This window comes from Gadus chalcogrammus, chromosome 20 (assembly GCF_026213295.1).
Source record: "Gadus chalcogrammus isolate NIFS_2021 chromosome 20, NIFS_Gcha_1.0, whole genome shotgun sequence".
Classification (NCBI taxonomy): Eukaryota; Metazoa; Chordata; class Actinopteri; order Gadiformes; family Gadidae; genus Gadus; species Gadus chalcogrammus.
The window spans coordinates 4,757,957-4,773,652 of record NC_079431.1 but is presented as its reverse complement, the minus strand read 5'-3'; the positions used below and the strand labels follow the sequence as shown (position 1 = coordinate 4,773,652).

Below are 15,696 nucleotides of genomic sequence, written 5' to 3'. Positions count from 1 at the left end.
TGGGTGTCTGAGGAGATCCAGTCCATATAAGGTATTGTCGTTTTTTCCCTCTCTCTGGTCAGCTAGAGCGGTTAACATCCTCCCCGCCCGCCTCCCCCCCTTATGTTAACCAAACATCCCGTTGCCTGGGTGACAGAAGTAACGGCGATTAGCCTTTCTGGTAGTTGTAGTTTCGAGCAGTAGAAAGAAGGGCTGGGAAATTAATCGAATTTCGATCTCGATTTTAGCGTCAAACGATCACAAAACAAATATAATCGTTTTTTCGATTATTATTATTTTATTTTTTTATACATTTTATAGAAAGAACAGCTGGATACACTTCCGTACATTCATTTGATTTGAACATTTTATTTTTGACCATTTTGTGTATTTTTCTCAGTTCTCAGTTAGACAGGGTTTTTGGGAGAGACATGCTGAATACATACATCATCTTTTCGAACTCAAAAATAATCGTTTGAATAATCGTGATTTCAATCTTGACCAAATTTATCGTGATTATGAATTTTTCCATAATCTAGCAGCCCTAGTAGAAAGACACACAAAGAGATCTGGAAGTGAAGATCCATTGTTCAACCTTGCGGACAACAGATTCAGGTGTGCTAACTGAGCAAGGTTTTGAGGGGAAAATCTTTTCCCTTTGAAATGAGTAGAAATATGATAACATGCCAGTCCATAACATGCCCATAATCAGAAGCACTCAAACGTTGTCCCTCTCGCTCACTCACTTTCACAGGAGAGAGACGGACAGAGAGAGAGAGAGAAAAAAAGCAGACGCGACAACACACACACACACACACACACACACACACACACACACACACACACACACACACACACACACACACACACACACACACACACACACACACACACACACACACACACACACACACACACACACGCGCACACACACGCACACACACACACACACTTCCTGCTTACACTAGCAGCCATGCAGACTCCTTTCCGGCTGAGCTGCCAGCTCTATTCAGGGCCGCGCTGCCTGGTTGCTCTCCTCTTGCCCTGCCTGTCTGCCAGCCTGCTGACTCTCCTCAGCCTCACGTGACCATGACGACCACTTTCACACAGGCACCAAAAAGTACACCCCAGGGTTAAAGGTCGATATTAGCACATGACCCCCCTCCCCCGGCTTGGGGATCTGTTGCAGAACAAGTCAAATGGCATCAAAACATCCGCCGTCAGGACCTCTTGCATTAGGCCTCAGTTACACCGTATTTGCTCTTAAAACACAGGGGAGAGGTCAAATCTCTCTCTCTCTCTCTCTCTCTCTCTCTCTCTCTCTCTCTCTCTCTCTCTCTCTCTCTCTCTCTCTCTCTCTCTCTCTCTCTCTCTCTCTCTCTCTCTCTCTCTCTCTCTCTCTCTCTCTCTCTCTCTCTCTCTCTCTCTCTCTCTCTCTCGTGTTTATATAAAGGTAAATATCTACCTCTTCCTCGTCGAGGAGTCACTTAGAGGGATGTGCAAGTCTCCTCTGCTAAGGCCATCTGAAACGACCAAAGCGAGGGCCCTAACTAAGGCCTTACACAGAGTTCGTCTGTGGGGACTCAGGGCGCAAAAAGTCACAAGTGATGATTCAAAATAAGAATTCCTTGAAAGACACCACCGACGGCGCCTACTTTGAACAGAGCACTCGAGCTGTACCGAGGAAAAGCCCGAGCATCCACACTAGTCGCATGAGTGCGGATCAAAATAAGCTGCTGGAAAAAAGATGGCCCCAGGAATCCAACGGTCTTTCTCGAAAATAAACTTCTGAAGGAGTGAGGACGATCCACAATGGAAGCTCTGTGTGTGTGCGTGTGTGCGTTTTGTTCTAACTGACTAAAGGCTACAAGGCATGACACACATGACGCAGGCAGTGTGTGTGTGTGCCCGTGTGTCACGTTAAATAACCTATGGTGGAGTGCCTATAAGTTCCACAAGATGGCACCAGAATATCCTCCTGTCAATTTCCCTGGATCCAGTGAGGACAGGGCCGGGCTGGGCACAGAGATGTTTCACTCCTGGAGTGAGTGATCTTGACTAATTCACCACGGGAGAGAGAAAGTCTGTCAAGCGCTTCTGATTTGTATGAGAGGCATGTCAAACTCATTTTATAATCCAAAGTCCCTTGAGCCTATTGAATTTCTAGTTTGCGGCGGTTGAAACGTGGATAGCTCAGGTCACCCTTTTCCCTTGGCAGTACAATTTATAATTCTAATTAAGTTGGTGATGATCATTTGAAAACAAAGTATTTGTGGTTTCACACACCAGGATAATGTCCACATCGTTGAATAAACCATGACTGGGGATGATATTTACATTTGTCATGTCGTCGTCGTCTGTCTGTGTCTGTGTGTGTGTGTGTGTGTGTGTGTGTGTGTGTGTGTGTGTGTGTGTGTGTGTGTGTGTGTGTGTGTGTGTGTGTGTGTGTGTGTGTGTGTGTGTGTGTGTGTGTGTGTGTGTGTGTGTGTGTGTGTGTGTGCGCGTGTGTGCGTGTCGTGTGTGTGTGTATGAATGGCTTAAGTCAAGCCTTGGTCAATTGTCTGTGTGTGACATTTAAACACGAGCCAGATAATAATATAGCCGTAATATTTTAACTAATTTAATATTTAAAAAAAACTAAGCATGGTAGTTGGGCTTCCACAACATCTCTAATTTACACTGCTCGTGTGTTGCACTGTGAGTGCACAGCCCTCATCCCCGCGCCGGCGACCTGAACACGCTCAAGGTCGTCACCTACTGCATGAGAAGAGGCTGTGACATCACCGCTGACCGGGCACGTTAGAAAGCCCATCGAGATAATCCAGGCTCGGAACGGAAAGACATCAAACGTAAACAGCCACAAACCTCCCTCCCTGCAACAGGGCCTGTCCGGAAGGACAATGAAATAATAATGTTTTGAAATTTTACCTCCTAAAATAGACCCGAGTCCTCTTTGAAGTGAGCGAAAGGGAAACGGCACGGCTGCAATCACGGCAAACCGTGTGTTTTGCCACGTAACCAAACAATACGGTATTTCGGTTTCTTTTCTTTTTCGGGACGGGCTACAAAATATGAAGCTAACTGTTCTCTCTGTAGGCTTTGGGCACTGGTCCTAGTTGGAATCCAATTAGCCCTTCAGTTGCATTCCTATCCAACGCATTCCGGGAATTCTGAGAGGGACTAAGGCACATGCCCGGGATCAGGGGGGGGGGGGTGACCTTAACCATGGTTCACTCGCTTCCCCCCTGCTGGGGCCGTCTCATGTGTTTACACGTGTAGATGTATCAGGAGGCGTGCAAGAAGAGGTTGACCTTGACGGTAATAGGGTTGACGATGAGGGAAATGTCTGAGGAGAACCACACACTTTACAGTACAACGGGAGAGAGGTCAACTGAAGTGCACGCGGTGGTACCCGCCCGGCGGTACCGGCGTGGAGGGGAGCGCGGCTGTACCTGACGTTGTCGTGCTTCTGGATGTAGATCTTGTGAAACATCATGTCCTCCTGCTTGGCGTTGATGTCAGCCTTCATCTCCATGGCAACGTGGCGGGGAAGCACGGAGAGCAGGAGACGCTCCTGTACGCCCGGACAAAAGGCGGTCAAAATAGAAACGCTGTGGTGTGCTGTGTGTGTGTGCGTGTGAATCGTGTGTGTGTGTGTGTGTTGGTGTGTACTGTGTGTGTGCTTTGGTGCCCAAGCGTGTGTTTGTACTTGTGTACTATCTGCATGTGTATGTGTGTTGCGTGTGCGTGCATGTGTACTGCGTGTGCGTGCATGTTTACTGCGTTTGCGTGCAAGTGTACTGTGTGTGTGTGTGTGTGTGTGTGTGTGTGTGTGTGTGTGTGTGTGTGTGTGTGTGTGTGTGTGTGTGTGTGTGTGGGCTGGCCATGACGCGGGACGGCTCCGCCCACTGTGAGACCCGACGTGGACCAGTGAACCCGTGGTCGCGTGGCCTGCTTCTCGTCTGGAGACGCAATGTGCGGAAATAAAATACACTGGAAATGCTCAGTCCCCTCTGCCTGGAAACTCAGCTACACTTAATGTCCTAGTTCATCAGGGAAAAGGGTGCTTGTTTGTGTGCGCCTTAGTATACAGTGTGCGCACGAGCGAATGTGTGTGTGGTTCTCCCCCCGTGCTACTGGTTCTCCCCTACCTGCTACTGGTTCTCCCCTACCTGCTACTGGTTCTCCCCTACCTGCTACTGGTTCTCCCCTCCCTGCTACTGGTTCTCCCTCCCTGCTACTGGTTCTCCCCTACCTGCTACTGGTTCTCCCCTACCTGCTACTGGTTCTCCCCTACCTGCTACTGGTTCTCCCTCCCTGCTACTGGTTCTCCCCTACCTGCTACTGGTTCTCCCCTACCTGCTACTGGTTCTCCCCTACCTGCTACGGGTTCTCCCCTACCTGCTACTGGTTCTCCCCTACCTGCTACTGGTTCTCCCCTACCTGCTACTGGTTCTCCCGCACCTGCCGCTGGTTCCCCCTTACCTGCTGCTGGTTCTCCCTCTGGGAGTGGAGGCGGGCCTGGATGCACTCGCGGGTCTCCTGGAAGGCCTGCCTCTGGGAGCCCTCCGCCGGGTAGTGTGTGCACACGCCCACGATGTTGGTGCAGGAGAAGATCAGCACGTTGGACACCAGCTGCAGGGACAGACGGACGGACACAGAGAGAGACAGAGGGGGACATGTTATGTTGGCGCAGCGGAAGATCAACCGGTTGGGACACCAGCTGGAGGGAGGTGGAGAGAGAGAGAGAGACAGAGACAGAGAGACAGAGACAGAGACAGAGACAGAGACAGACAGACAGACAGACGTAGTACTGATGTAGTACAGATGTAGTACAGTGGTTTCCAACCCTTTGACTTAAGGTGCACTGTGAAGATGTGAATGGCATTTTCACTGTTTTTAAACATGTTTTAAAAGATTCACCTGCTCCTGTCTGGCTGGTTAGCCGTGATAGTCCGCAGCTGTGGCTCATAGGCTAATTGAGCCACACCCATTCTGGTGCTCCTTAAGAGGGCCAGACTTTTAGACTTGAGGGGCTGGAGTTGGGCAAGTGACTCGACCGTTGTGCTGTGTTTTAAGTAAAGAGATGCTTTTTAACAACAACAATGTGCGTGAAGAAAGCTCTTTTTCACATGCACCATGAAGACCTTTCGGGGACCCCCCTCATATACAAACGGTGAAATGATTGATATAAAACATGCAGTGGCTGAGCAAAGAGAGTCAGCAACCCCTTTATATAATTATTGCTGCAAGAAGGCCATGGCCGGTGGGTAACAGGGAGAGAAAAAGTCTGCAACGCTGCCGATGCTCAGAGTGTTTCTACTTAACACAAATGAACACAAAACATCATTGGAATGCAATACAATGGAAAACACATGATGGAATGCAAAAAGCAACACATTACTCTATTTTAAAAAGCCAAGCCATCATACTATATTTCCTGTACAATATTTATATAATATATTAAATTATCTATTCAATCATATCGGTTATTTAAAATTTGTTTCCTTCAAGGATGATATCCCACGTAACGAACCAGTCAAATCTGAGTGCGCATGTTTTATTTGCGTATTCATCTGGCCCTACTCCCGTTCAAACAGATTACCAGCAGACCTTCCCAGGTCGGGCCAATCAGAACATCTACTATGGTGCGGCTTTGATATGTTGACTGAACAGAGGATCGCCCTATGGCAGCATTGTAGAGGTTTTTTCATAAACAACCGAGGTGGCTGCCTGCTGTCTGTGCCACACGTTGCCTTACTCTGATTGGCTGTAGGTTTATCCAATTGCGTCCAGAGCCATTTTGTCTCCTGAGCCTTTTTAAATTGACTTGGTTCAGAGAGAGAAAGTGTGAGGAGGCAATGAAGAGGTGAAGAGGGCTGCATGGAAAACAAGAAGGGAGGACGGGGGTGGTCGGGATAATGATGAGAGAGTAAGAGATTATTGACACCTATTTCAATCCCTTAAGGCCGGTCCCGATCTCCGAACTTTTTAACGTTGGATCAGCCGCTCAACGTTTTTTTAAATCTTTGGGTGCCAATTATATATGGGCTCTTAGTTAGTTTGCGTTACATGAGAGTTATTGTTATTTGTTGAGCTGATGGAAATACGTGTCGTCCCTTTAAGAAAAAACTGCCTGTAAACACAGAGCACTACAGAGTTTAATTTCGATCAAATAACAGTGGAGCCTCACGGTTTTCTGACCCTTTCTGGAAGGTTAGACGTAAAGGAAGTGGGCTCGCTGTTTATTGATATGAACAGTTATGCGGGAGATGCTTATAAGTGTAGCATCCTTTCTGCTTCCTGTGATGTGGTCCAGGCTGTCACTATTTGTTATCCTACGAAGCTCTGCATAACAAATAATAACAATATTCACGTAAATATGGAAACAAGTCGGAACTGTATCATTGGGACAAATAAATTGAGCCCAAACTATAATTAAAATATTAAACAACATAAACAACCAAAATGCAAAGGAAACGTACACTGAATTCAGCCTAATACACGATTCTTTGTGACATCCGTGCCCATGAAAGGAGTGCTGTCTAGGGCCCTTCTCAAGAGCTCGGACTGGGGGTTCCTGCTTCAGTGGACAGCGCTGTATGATGTTATGAAGCTTTCAAGAAGGCCTTTGCTTCACATTGCAGGAACTATGGTGACATTCGAAGGACCATGACCGCAATCGTTTGGCTAGAGGTACGTAAGGCTTCGGTTACACCGTTTAGAGACACAATAATATTGAAGATCGCTCTCGCTCGTCTTCTAAACAAGTTGCTTAGAGAAAAAGGAAAAATAGAGAAAGAGCGAGAGAGAGCGAGCAAGAAACCAACATGGAAAGAGCAGGAGAAATAAAGAAAGAGAAACATAGAAAGAGCGAGCAAGCGAGAGAGAGAACGAAAGAAATTAAGGAACATAGAAAGAACGAGAGAAAGAGAAAAAAGAAGATATCAAAGTTCAGTGAGTTAAGGGATTTATTTTTTAATAACTGACTAATCATTTAGCCCAAGCTGATAATGATGTTAACCTTGGCAAAAGCCACTTTCTACATTGCTGAACAAAATAAATAAAATGAACTTCAATTTCTCCTATACTCAGGCTCAAAAGTGTACATGAAAAGGGGGGAGACACAGTGTGTATGCTCTGAGAAGACATGGTCATTGGACATTACTGGAGAGAACACAGGATCACTTCACGTTTATGAAGGATATCAGCTCAATAATCATGAAGACCAAGCATCTCCCAATTACGTGTTCAGAAAGAGAAGGTTCAACTTCAGTGAAACCACATGCAGCAGCTTGGCAACATTTGCATAATAATGTACCCACCTGTTATCTAAAGAATGCTTTTTCTGTGGAAGATAAGTGTGATTAAATACCAGTCTACCCGCAGTTACCGATGAATGCAAACACTTATATCGATTGTATGTGTGCCTCAGTCCTTGCGATACTTATCTGCTCTGCGCCAATGTACACTGTACCACTGTGCCACGTGTTGGTATCACTATACAGGCTTCTAGCACGCCCACACTAGGTAGGCAGGTCAACAGGTAGGGGGGGGTATGGGGGTATGAGGTCAGCTGACCAAGAACACAGAAGCACCGGACTCCTGACCCCTAACTACCAACATAATTCCCTCTTTTCCAAGCGGTCCTACGGGGAGACATGGCCGACAACACAATTTCTTCAACAACTCCGGAACCGTTTCCTGAATTTCTGAAAACGGGAACGTTTACCGGAGCGGCACGGAGACGCTGGCAACGGTTTCGGCATAAAAAAAAAAACGAGTCAGGTTGGAGCGCATTTGTGCATTTACGTTTTGTCATAAATAATAACACAACAGCTTACAATATGCTGGGCCAGCGATCACACCAATCAGCTCGCAGAGTGTCATGCGCTCTATAAATAGCGCTCCCGAGCGTCGCCTGGCGTACTGCGGGTCCTGGGACCGGCCGCCAGGAGCGAGTCAATGCCAGGGGCCTGTTCTCTTCACTCAGCCACACAATGGGCCGAATCAGCCGACAGAGTCACATTCACACCGCACATCCAAAGGGAACACAACACGTCTTTATCTGAGCTCTTTAGCATGTCTCACACCCCCTCTGCATCTCTGTCTAATTTATATATATATATATATATATATACATTCAAACAATGAAGACCTATGCTCATTCATGGCAGGGATGGGATGTATGAATCGCAAAGAAAACATAAGGAGAGGAAGAGAAGCGGTGAGCATTTTTCCAACTGCCTCTTTGGGTGGTCCATGAAAAAACACATCTCCAAGTGTCGCTGAAGAGCCCCCCCCCCCACACACACACACACACACAAATGGAATTCCACAAACGTACAGAAAAGTCTACTTTCTGTTACGACACACACACACACACACACACACACACACACACACACACACACACACACACACACACACACACACACACACACACACACACACACACACACACACACACACACACAAAAACCCATTATAGGGGGCACATTAGCATCAGGAACAGAGGGTTGTGAGGTAAACATCATTGAAAGGGGAAAGGGATGCATCGTATTCGCCCGGATGACGGACGGCCACACAGCCCCATAGGGAAGAGGCCGGCCTGCAACAGTCATGTGCATTCGCTCGCTTGCTCGCTCGGTGTCAAGCAGGAGGACTGGAAGCATCGTCTTACACACTTCATCTCCAAAGTACGTTTCCCTCCCGTTGCAAAAACAGAACCGTTTTGTAGTCCGCATGCCAGCATCAAGGGTTCAAGGTTATAGCGACTCAGAGGGCTACAGCTGTGCAGCGTCGCGCAGTCTCTCATCAACCCCCCCCGCCCCCCCCGCCCCCCTGCCGTCACTGCCATGGAAACGGCATGCATCAGATAGAGCCTTTCACTGTGTCAATACGAATATTCTCCAGAAGCCACGGTCTGATTCTAGTCTATTAATACTCCCACTGCTGCTCAGCAAGGCCTTATTTGGGAAACCTGTGGGGTGTCCTCGAGGACGGGAGAACATCTCTGATGTTCTCCCCCCCCCCCCCCCCCCCCGCCCCCAGTGTGAGCCGATGGAGCTCCACAGTGAAGTCATGGGGAGAAGGACTGAGATTCTCCGATGGCTCTTTTTTCTCACGTCGTCGACGCAACCCGTGCATTCTTTTAAAAGCAAAACCGACGTCACCCGGAACCGTATTCGATGGTTCTGTGCACTCAGCAGGGGCACCCCTGCTGAGTGTGTGTAGGGTTCAGCCAGGGTACCAACCCCATCAGCTACAGGTGGGCCCCGATGACGGCCTCCACCATTACGCTCGCCTCCCAAAACAAACACAACTCTCTATCAAATGGAGATGGAGCCGGGATTTAAAAACCAAACAAACATTGTGTTTGCGTAATGGCCGTTTCCCGGGCACATCACTTATTTGTGTGTGTGTGTGTGTGTGTGTGTGTGTGTGTGTGTGTGTGTGTGTGTGTGTGTGTGTGTGTGTGTGTGTGTGTGTGTGTGTGTGTGTGTGTGTGTGTGTGTGTGTGTGTGTGCGTGCGTGTGTGTGTGCGTGCGTGTGTGTCACTCTGGGTCGCACTAATGGATGGCCCCCGCTGCGCTAGCACTCCACATCGGGAGATAAACATTTGCCGTGAGGAGGTGATCAGCGTCCCCGGTCCTCACGACAACGGTCCCCGCGACCACCGGTCCCTGCGACCACCGGTCCTAACAACTCCAAGCCCATCCTCATAACACAGCACCACACAGCACAGGCCCTTAGAACCAACGGTCCTCACAACACAGGCACGGACAACACAGGCCCTTAGAACCAACGGTCCTCACAACACAGGCACGGACAACACAGGCCCCTCACAACAACCGTTCATAACAACTGCCCGTCCCGACAACCCAGTACCTCACCACACAGGCCCTTAGAACCAACGGTCCTCACAACACAGGTACGGACAACACAGGACACCCCAAACCGTCCCCACAACAACTGGTCCTCACAGCAACAACAACAACGACCGATCCTCACAACAACAACAACAACAACAACAACAAACGATCCCCATGACAACCGGCCCCCATGAAAACTGGTCCCCACGACAACCGGTCCCCACGGCTACAAGAACAACCGGTCCCCACGACGACGACAACAACAACAACAACAAACGATCCCAACAACAACCGGTACCAACAACACCTGTCTCAGCTACCCCCACGCAGTGTGTGAGCCGGACCACTCGACTTAACGCTGGAGCTTTAGCTCGGAGGGAGGAACCGGCCCATCGCATTACAACGGGGGGATAAATAAAGCAGAAACCTGAGAAATCCTGACCCGCCCACACCCAGATCTCTCGTATGCCGTCTGTGAGGTTCCTAGAGTGGATGCCTTCCTCACGTGCCCGCTCACTCTGAGTCTAGTAATTTATTCGCTGAGCAATTGTACACTCTGTCAGTCGGCCTTGTTTTCAGCGGCCGTAACTCGGGGAGGAGGACCCTCTTCGTGAATTCCTCCTCAAAGTTCATTCCAATTTCTATCCTTTTTGGGAGTTGCTTCTATCGCGCCGGAGGGCTTCCTAGCTGGAGGGTTGTGGGGGGGGGGGGAGGGGGTCTGTTCTGGACGGCTAATGTCCTTTAAATATGGGTCTGTAAAATGCTTCAGACAGTAGCAGATAAGAGACAACACATATAAATAGACTTATGTTAACATTGGCTGTGAGTGCTTACGCAACTAATCTGTGACTCTCTTCTGTGATTTACCAAGGAATAACAACAGTAACCACTCCAAAGACTCCCACATCTTGTACAGCTGTATCTCAAGAGAAGATTCACTGCCAAGGGTCGAATATAAAAATAAGAGCTTATTTCTTTATTTTCTTTTTCGCAGTATAAAGTTAAATATACAATATAGGCCTGAATAGCTTGTTAAAAAATAAGTCCTTGTTAAGGAGCTAATGGACACGTATGGTTATAAACACACTACTGTCAGACATTCCTAACAGACTTTACTGCCATTCATTCACTGCCGCTCCTACCAAGAGGAGAAAACGTCCCGAAAGCAACTCCAATTGCGTTCTTCTGTCAGCCAGCTGATCTAGGGGCTTTCTTTGGTGGATTTCTAAATACCAACCAGATGTTGCTATTTTACTGTTACAAAACTGTTGACAGTGGACATGCAGGCGCACACACACACACACACACACACACACACACACACACACACACACACACACACACACACACACACACACACACACACACACACACACACACACACACACACACACACACACACACAGAAATTATAGCAGGTTCAGGTAGATGGCAGGTACGAGTGTATGAGTGTGTTTGAGTTTCTCACTCAAACACTCAATGACCGGACATACTGTAGTCGTTATGAAAGCACCGGTTCTCTGATGACAAGGGTCTCGCTAGCCAGTGTGTTCTTCTATCCATCCTTTAGGCAAAAGAGACCGGCCTCGATCTATACGGTGCAGAAAACCTGGTTCAGCATTATTAACTGAAGATGGGGGTGGCTGATGTTTCCTTTAGACAGTTGAACTCCTCCACCCATCCATGATGTCCCCCCCTGCTTCCTGGTTGAGGTCAGGCCTGGGTTACTGTCTGCAATCCTACCTCGGCCGGCCACATGCACGTGCGAGGCCTCCATGTGATGCAAGTTCATCATTAGGCCCAGAGCGCGTGCTCCCCTTCACACCAGCGCTGCTGTCGTTAGTGTGAGAGAACAGGGGCAAGCCACACCGAGCCAGGCCAAGCCAGTTACCAAACAAGCCTTTTTAAATTTGAAATGATTTGGCTATGACACTCTTTATTTTTCCATGCCAAGGCTCCCGTGAATTGAGTTGAGCGAGATTAACAATAGCATGAAGGGTTTGAAATGAAACGCCTCCGATAATGTTGCCAATAGAGTCTGCTCACGGTATTAAGTAACACTGGAATGTGAGCACTGTCAGCTTAAGAGAGTGTGTGTGTGTGTGTGTGTGTGTGTGTGTGTGTGTGTGTGTGTGTGTGTGTGTGTGTGTGTGTGTGTTCAGCTAAGCATATTCTTTCACTGGCACTTCAAAGATGCCAGCGGGATCCATAAAGCCCTACTGAGGGAAAGGCCATTCGTGTCAATATTTACCCGCCATCAGAGACACTTTGTGTTTGCCGGAAATGAAATCCGGTTATTCCACCACAAACCTATTAAATACCTATAAAATATGATGTATTCTTTTTACGACACGAATAACCTCAATCAAATGTTCCAACCAACCACCTCAAATGAAAATAATGAGATAAACTAATTGTGGTTGGTTAGCTAATCATTTCACGCTAGGCTAATGCGTGCCAAGCCAATGCATGCTAGGCTAATGTATTTTCGGCGCTTGCACGCTACCTGGGATACGACACCACCAGCCCCCTGCTGCAACGCTGATCCAAGTAAGAATTAAGATAGTGTTAAAGGAACCGTCACTCCCGGCTTAACCAAAACATCTGTTCAAAATACAATCTTTCACCGTGCCTGAGAGCAATTCCGCACAGGCACGAAGGTAAACAATAGAACTTTGGCCTCTGTGACGAGACAACTCTTTAAAGAATTGTAAACAGGGATTCACTCTTGTTCTTGTTCAGAAACTCCATGCTGATGCAATGCATCTTTGCTTCCAAAAGACCAAAGCTGTGTACCGCCATTGTTTGAATCCATGGCACGCTAAAGACTCATCGCCAGAATCGGTAACTGATTTTGACAAATGATCTTGGCAACGGATATTTTAAGTGAAGCCAGGACTCAGGAGAGATGGAATCGACGGATCGATCACAGGCCACAGCCATTTCAGCGGTCCGGTGTGTCCGACTATTAAAGTTTGATCGACGGAGACAGAACCTCAGATTACATCGGAAAACATCAACGGTACCGTCAGATGTACATGTCCCCGCTGGGGTCAAGCGAGGTCACCCACAAGCGGAGCGTCATGGCCCCCCGCAAGGGTGGGGGGGGGGGGGGGGGGGGGGGGGCGTGCAGGAATACCGTGAGTAAGCCTTTTGTGAGCCTCTGCTTGGCTTTATCTATAAACTGGGCTTTTCGTTTCACATTGATGAGCAGAAGATCTAAACATGAGATCTCCCCCCCCCCACTACCTCTGACCCCCCCTAACCCCCCCCCCCCCCGGTGGCACACACTCCTCCAGCGCACACAATGAGCCCCATTGTGTGGAGGCGGATAGATGCGAGTCATGCGCTGCATGCTTATTACTGCGAGCGCCGGGCTGCCAGCCTGACGCTGCATGATGGCGTAACACTGTACCGGAAGGTTCTCACGTTACACAGCCGTTTAATGCCCCCCCCCCCCCCCCCCCCCCCCCCGACCCTTACCCCCCCCCCCCAAAGCTGTCTATAGCTCTGCTAAGCCCTATGGTAATGAAAGAACTAGATTGTACAATTGTACTATTTGCCATACTGCACATACACTTCAAATTTGCCGTTTGGCGGTTATTAGCTAATCAAGGATCTTATTGCCGCCAACACAATCCAGAACGAGCTGCTTATTTTACCTTGAAGGGGACTATTATAGCTGAATATAGCAGTTCTTGGGTAACTAAAAAGAATGGGGGATACAAAATCTGTTCATGTGATGCTTGTGAATATATATGTGGGACAATATCTGTGGGAAGACTGATACAAAGTCATATATATTTGTCCTGTAGGTTGAAGTTATGTCTATGAATTATGCCCCTGAATTAAGCCCTCCCACTGGTCAAGAAGAATGACATGATGATGAGGCTGGGGAAGAGGTCGGGGAAGCCGTTTCTAGAAGTTGACCAAGTGCAGATACGCACTGGTACATACCTAGGTCGTGTCCTTTACATCGGGACGTTGAATGCTTTCAAGTGGTTCCGAAGACCACCCAGGAAATGGCTCTAACCCCAGGGACTTATAAAGGTCACCGAAGTGCCGGTCCCGCCTTTGAAGAAGAAAGACACCCTGCCCCCAGCACCAAACGTACCGGAGGGACGGTGGGGGGGGACGGGTGGGGGGACGGGTGGGGGGACGGTTGGGGGTACATTTTTCATCTCGTGCTTCAAAAAGGGAGAGTGGGAGAGAAAGGTGGTGGCGTCCTGGTGGGGGTGGGGGTGGTGGCGGTAGAGGTGGTGACACTGAGTAACTGAGGACACGTCCAAATATAGACTTGGGACATCTGAATAGCACAGTCACACAGTGAGCGAGCCTGAATCCAATTTCCGCCCCGTGCATTCAAAACATTTCATGGAAGACAAATGTGTTTTGGAACGGCAGATCAGGTCTGTGAAACGTACATAGACCTGACACACGCACACGCGCCGTGCGGACACAGACACGCACGCACACACACCTTTTCTAACATCTGGTTGACCAGACATATTTATTGAGACTCCATTTGAAGTCTGAGACCCGGGAGCTGATATAAGCTTTTCTGAACCTGACCAAACAATACCTCAAATATGCTCAGACGGGCTGAGGCCCCCCGAGCCTACAAAGTCTTCGTCGCCCCCCCCCCCCCCCCCCCCCCCCATATTGAAGTGCATCGAGTCCTCTGTGGGAAACTCATCCTGGGCTGTATTCTATTGTTTTGGCTGAACAGCCGATTCAATTCAGGGAAGCCACTTCCCAGGGTCAGGAGCCGGGGGAAAGTGGAAAGGCAGTCCATCCGTTTCGGATGATGGATGATGGAAAGCGTGTGGACGGAAGGCTTAGCGCAGGCTAGCACTGTCCACGCTAGGATCAACACACAGAGAGAGAGAGCAGAAAGAGAGAGAGAGAGAGAGCAGAAAGAGAGACAGAGAAGAAAGACACAGAGAGAGAGAGAAGAAAGAGAGAGACAGAGAGAGAAGAAAGAGAGACAGAGAAGAAAGAGAGGAAAAAAAGAGAGAGAGAGAGAGAGAGAGAGAGAGAGAGAGAGAGAGAGAGAGAGAGAGAGAGAGAGAGAGACCCATTTAGTGGTAAAAAGCTTTTTATATGAGCACTGGAAAGATGCCCACAGAAAGTCATGAGAGCATTGTAATAACATCATGATAACATAATTAAAGATCATAATAATACATTTATGGGGACATAAGGTCAAACCAAAGTAGTTTTATTCTAAAGACGTCCGTTAACCAAACATAATAAACTGATCATTTGGAGTCTTTTGTACCTCGTGCAATATACTGTACAACGTGTCCTTTAAAAAAAACACACACACACGTTTGTTCTTTCCTTTGTACTGGAATTCAAGCACACTGTGATTCAGACTGTGCATGAATTACAGACCCAGGACAAGGGCATGATCCAAGGCCGGGGAGAAGCCCACACCGGCCGCGGTCCTAAGGTGGCGGCGATGATGTCAACGTTATGGTGGCCCATTCTCGTCTCGATGAAATCACAGCGCCGGCCGGGATGCAGGTTCACCAAACCAAAGAAGGCAAGAGGAGGATAACAGAACAACATCTGGACTCAAAACTGAGCGATTCAGAGTGGCTGGGAGAGTGCATTGCAGTGTGATAAGTAGCCTCTCACGGCACCAATATGACAGGGGCCTCCGACCAATCTCCAAGGCTCAATGGCCTTCGACCCTGCAGGCACCTCTCCGAGAGGGGGGGGTGTGCACACGTCTTCAATCCATGTGTGTAGCAAAACTAAAGAAAGGCCAACAGATTTGAAAACTGTCACTGCTTGCATGCAACATGTAAGAGGATCATTTTAAAAATGGTCCGGC

At 48.4% G+C, this 15,696-nt stretch overlaps 1 protein-coding gene across 3 annotated transcripts in view; it reads right to left on the bottom strand.

Annotated features, from left to right (window-relative positions):
• adcy5 (adenylate cyclase 5) overlaps window positions 1–15,696 on the bottom strand; it is a 60,020-nt gene that overhangs the window by 22,151 nt on the left and 22,173 nt on the right. For 2 of the 3 annotated variants that reach the window (XM_056579764.1, XM_056579765.1), the window contains exons 2-3: window positions 4,465–4,614; window positions 3,432–3,553 (exon numbers count right to left, since the gene is read on the bottom strand). In XM_056579764.1, coding sequence (XP_056435739.1) covers window positions 3,432–3,553; window positions 4,465–4,614 — 272 coding nt within the window. Of the gene's footprint in view, window positions 1–3,431; window positions 3,554–4,464; window positions 4,615–4,828; window positions 5,086–15,696 lie in introns of those variants that run through there. The other variant, XM_056579766.1, reaches the window with a different exon arrangement.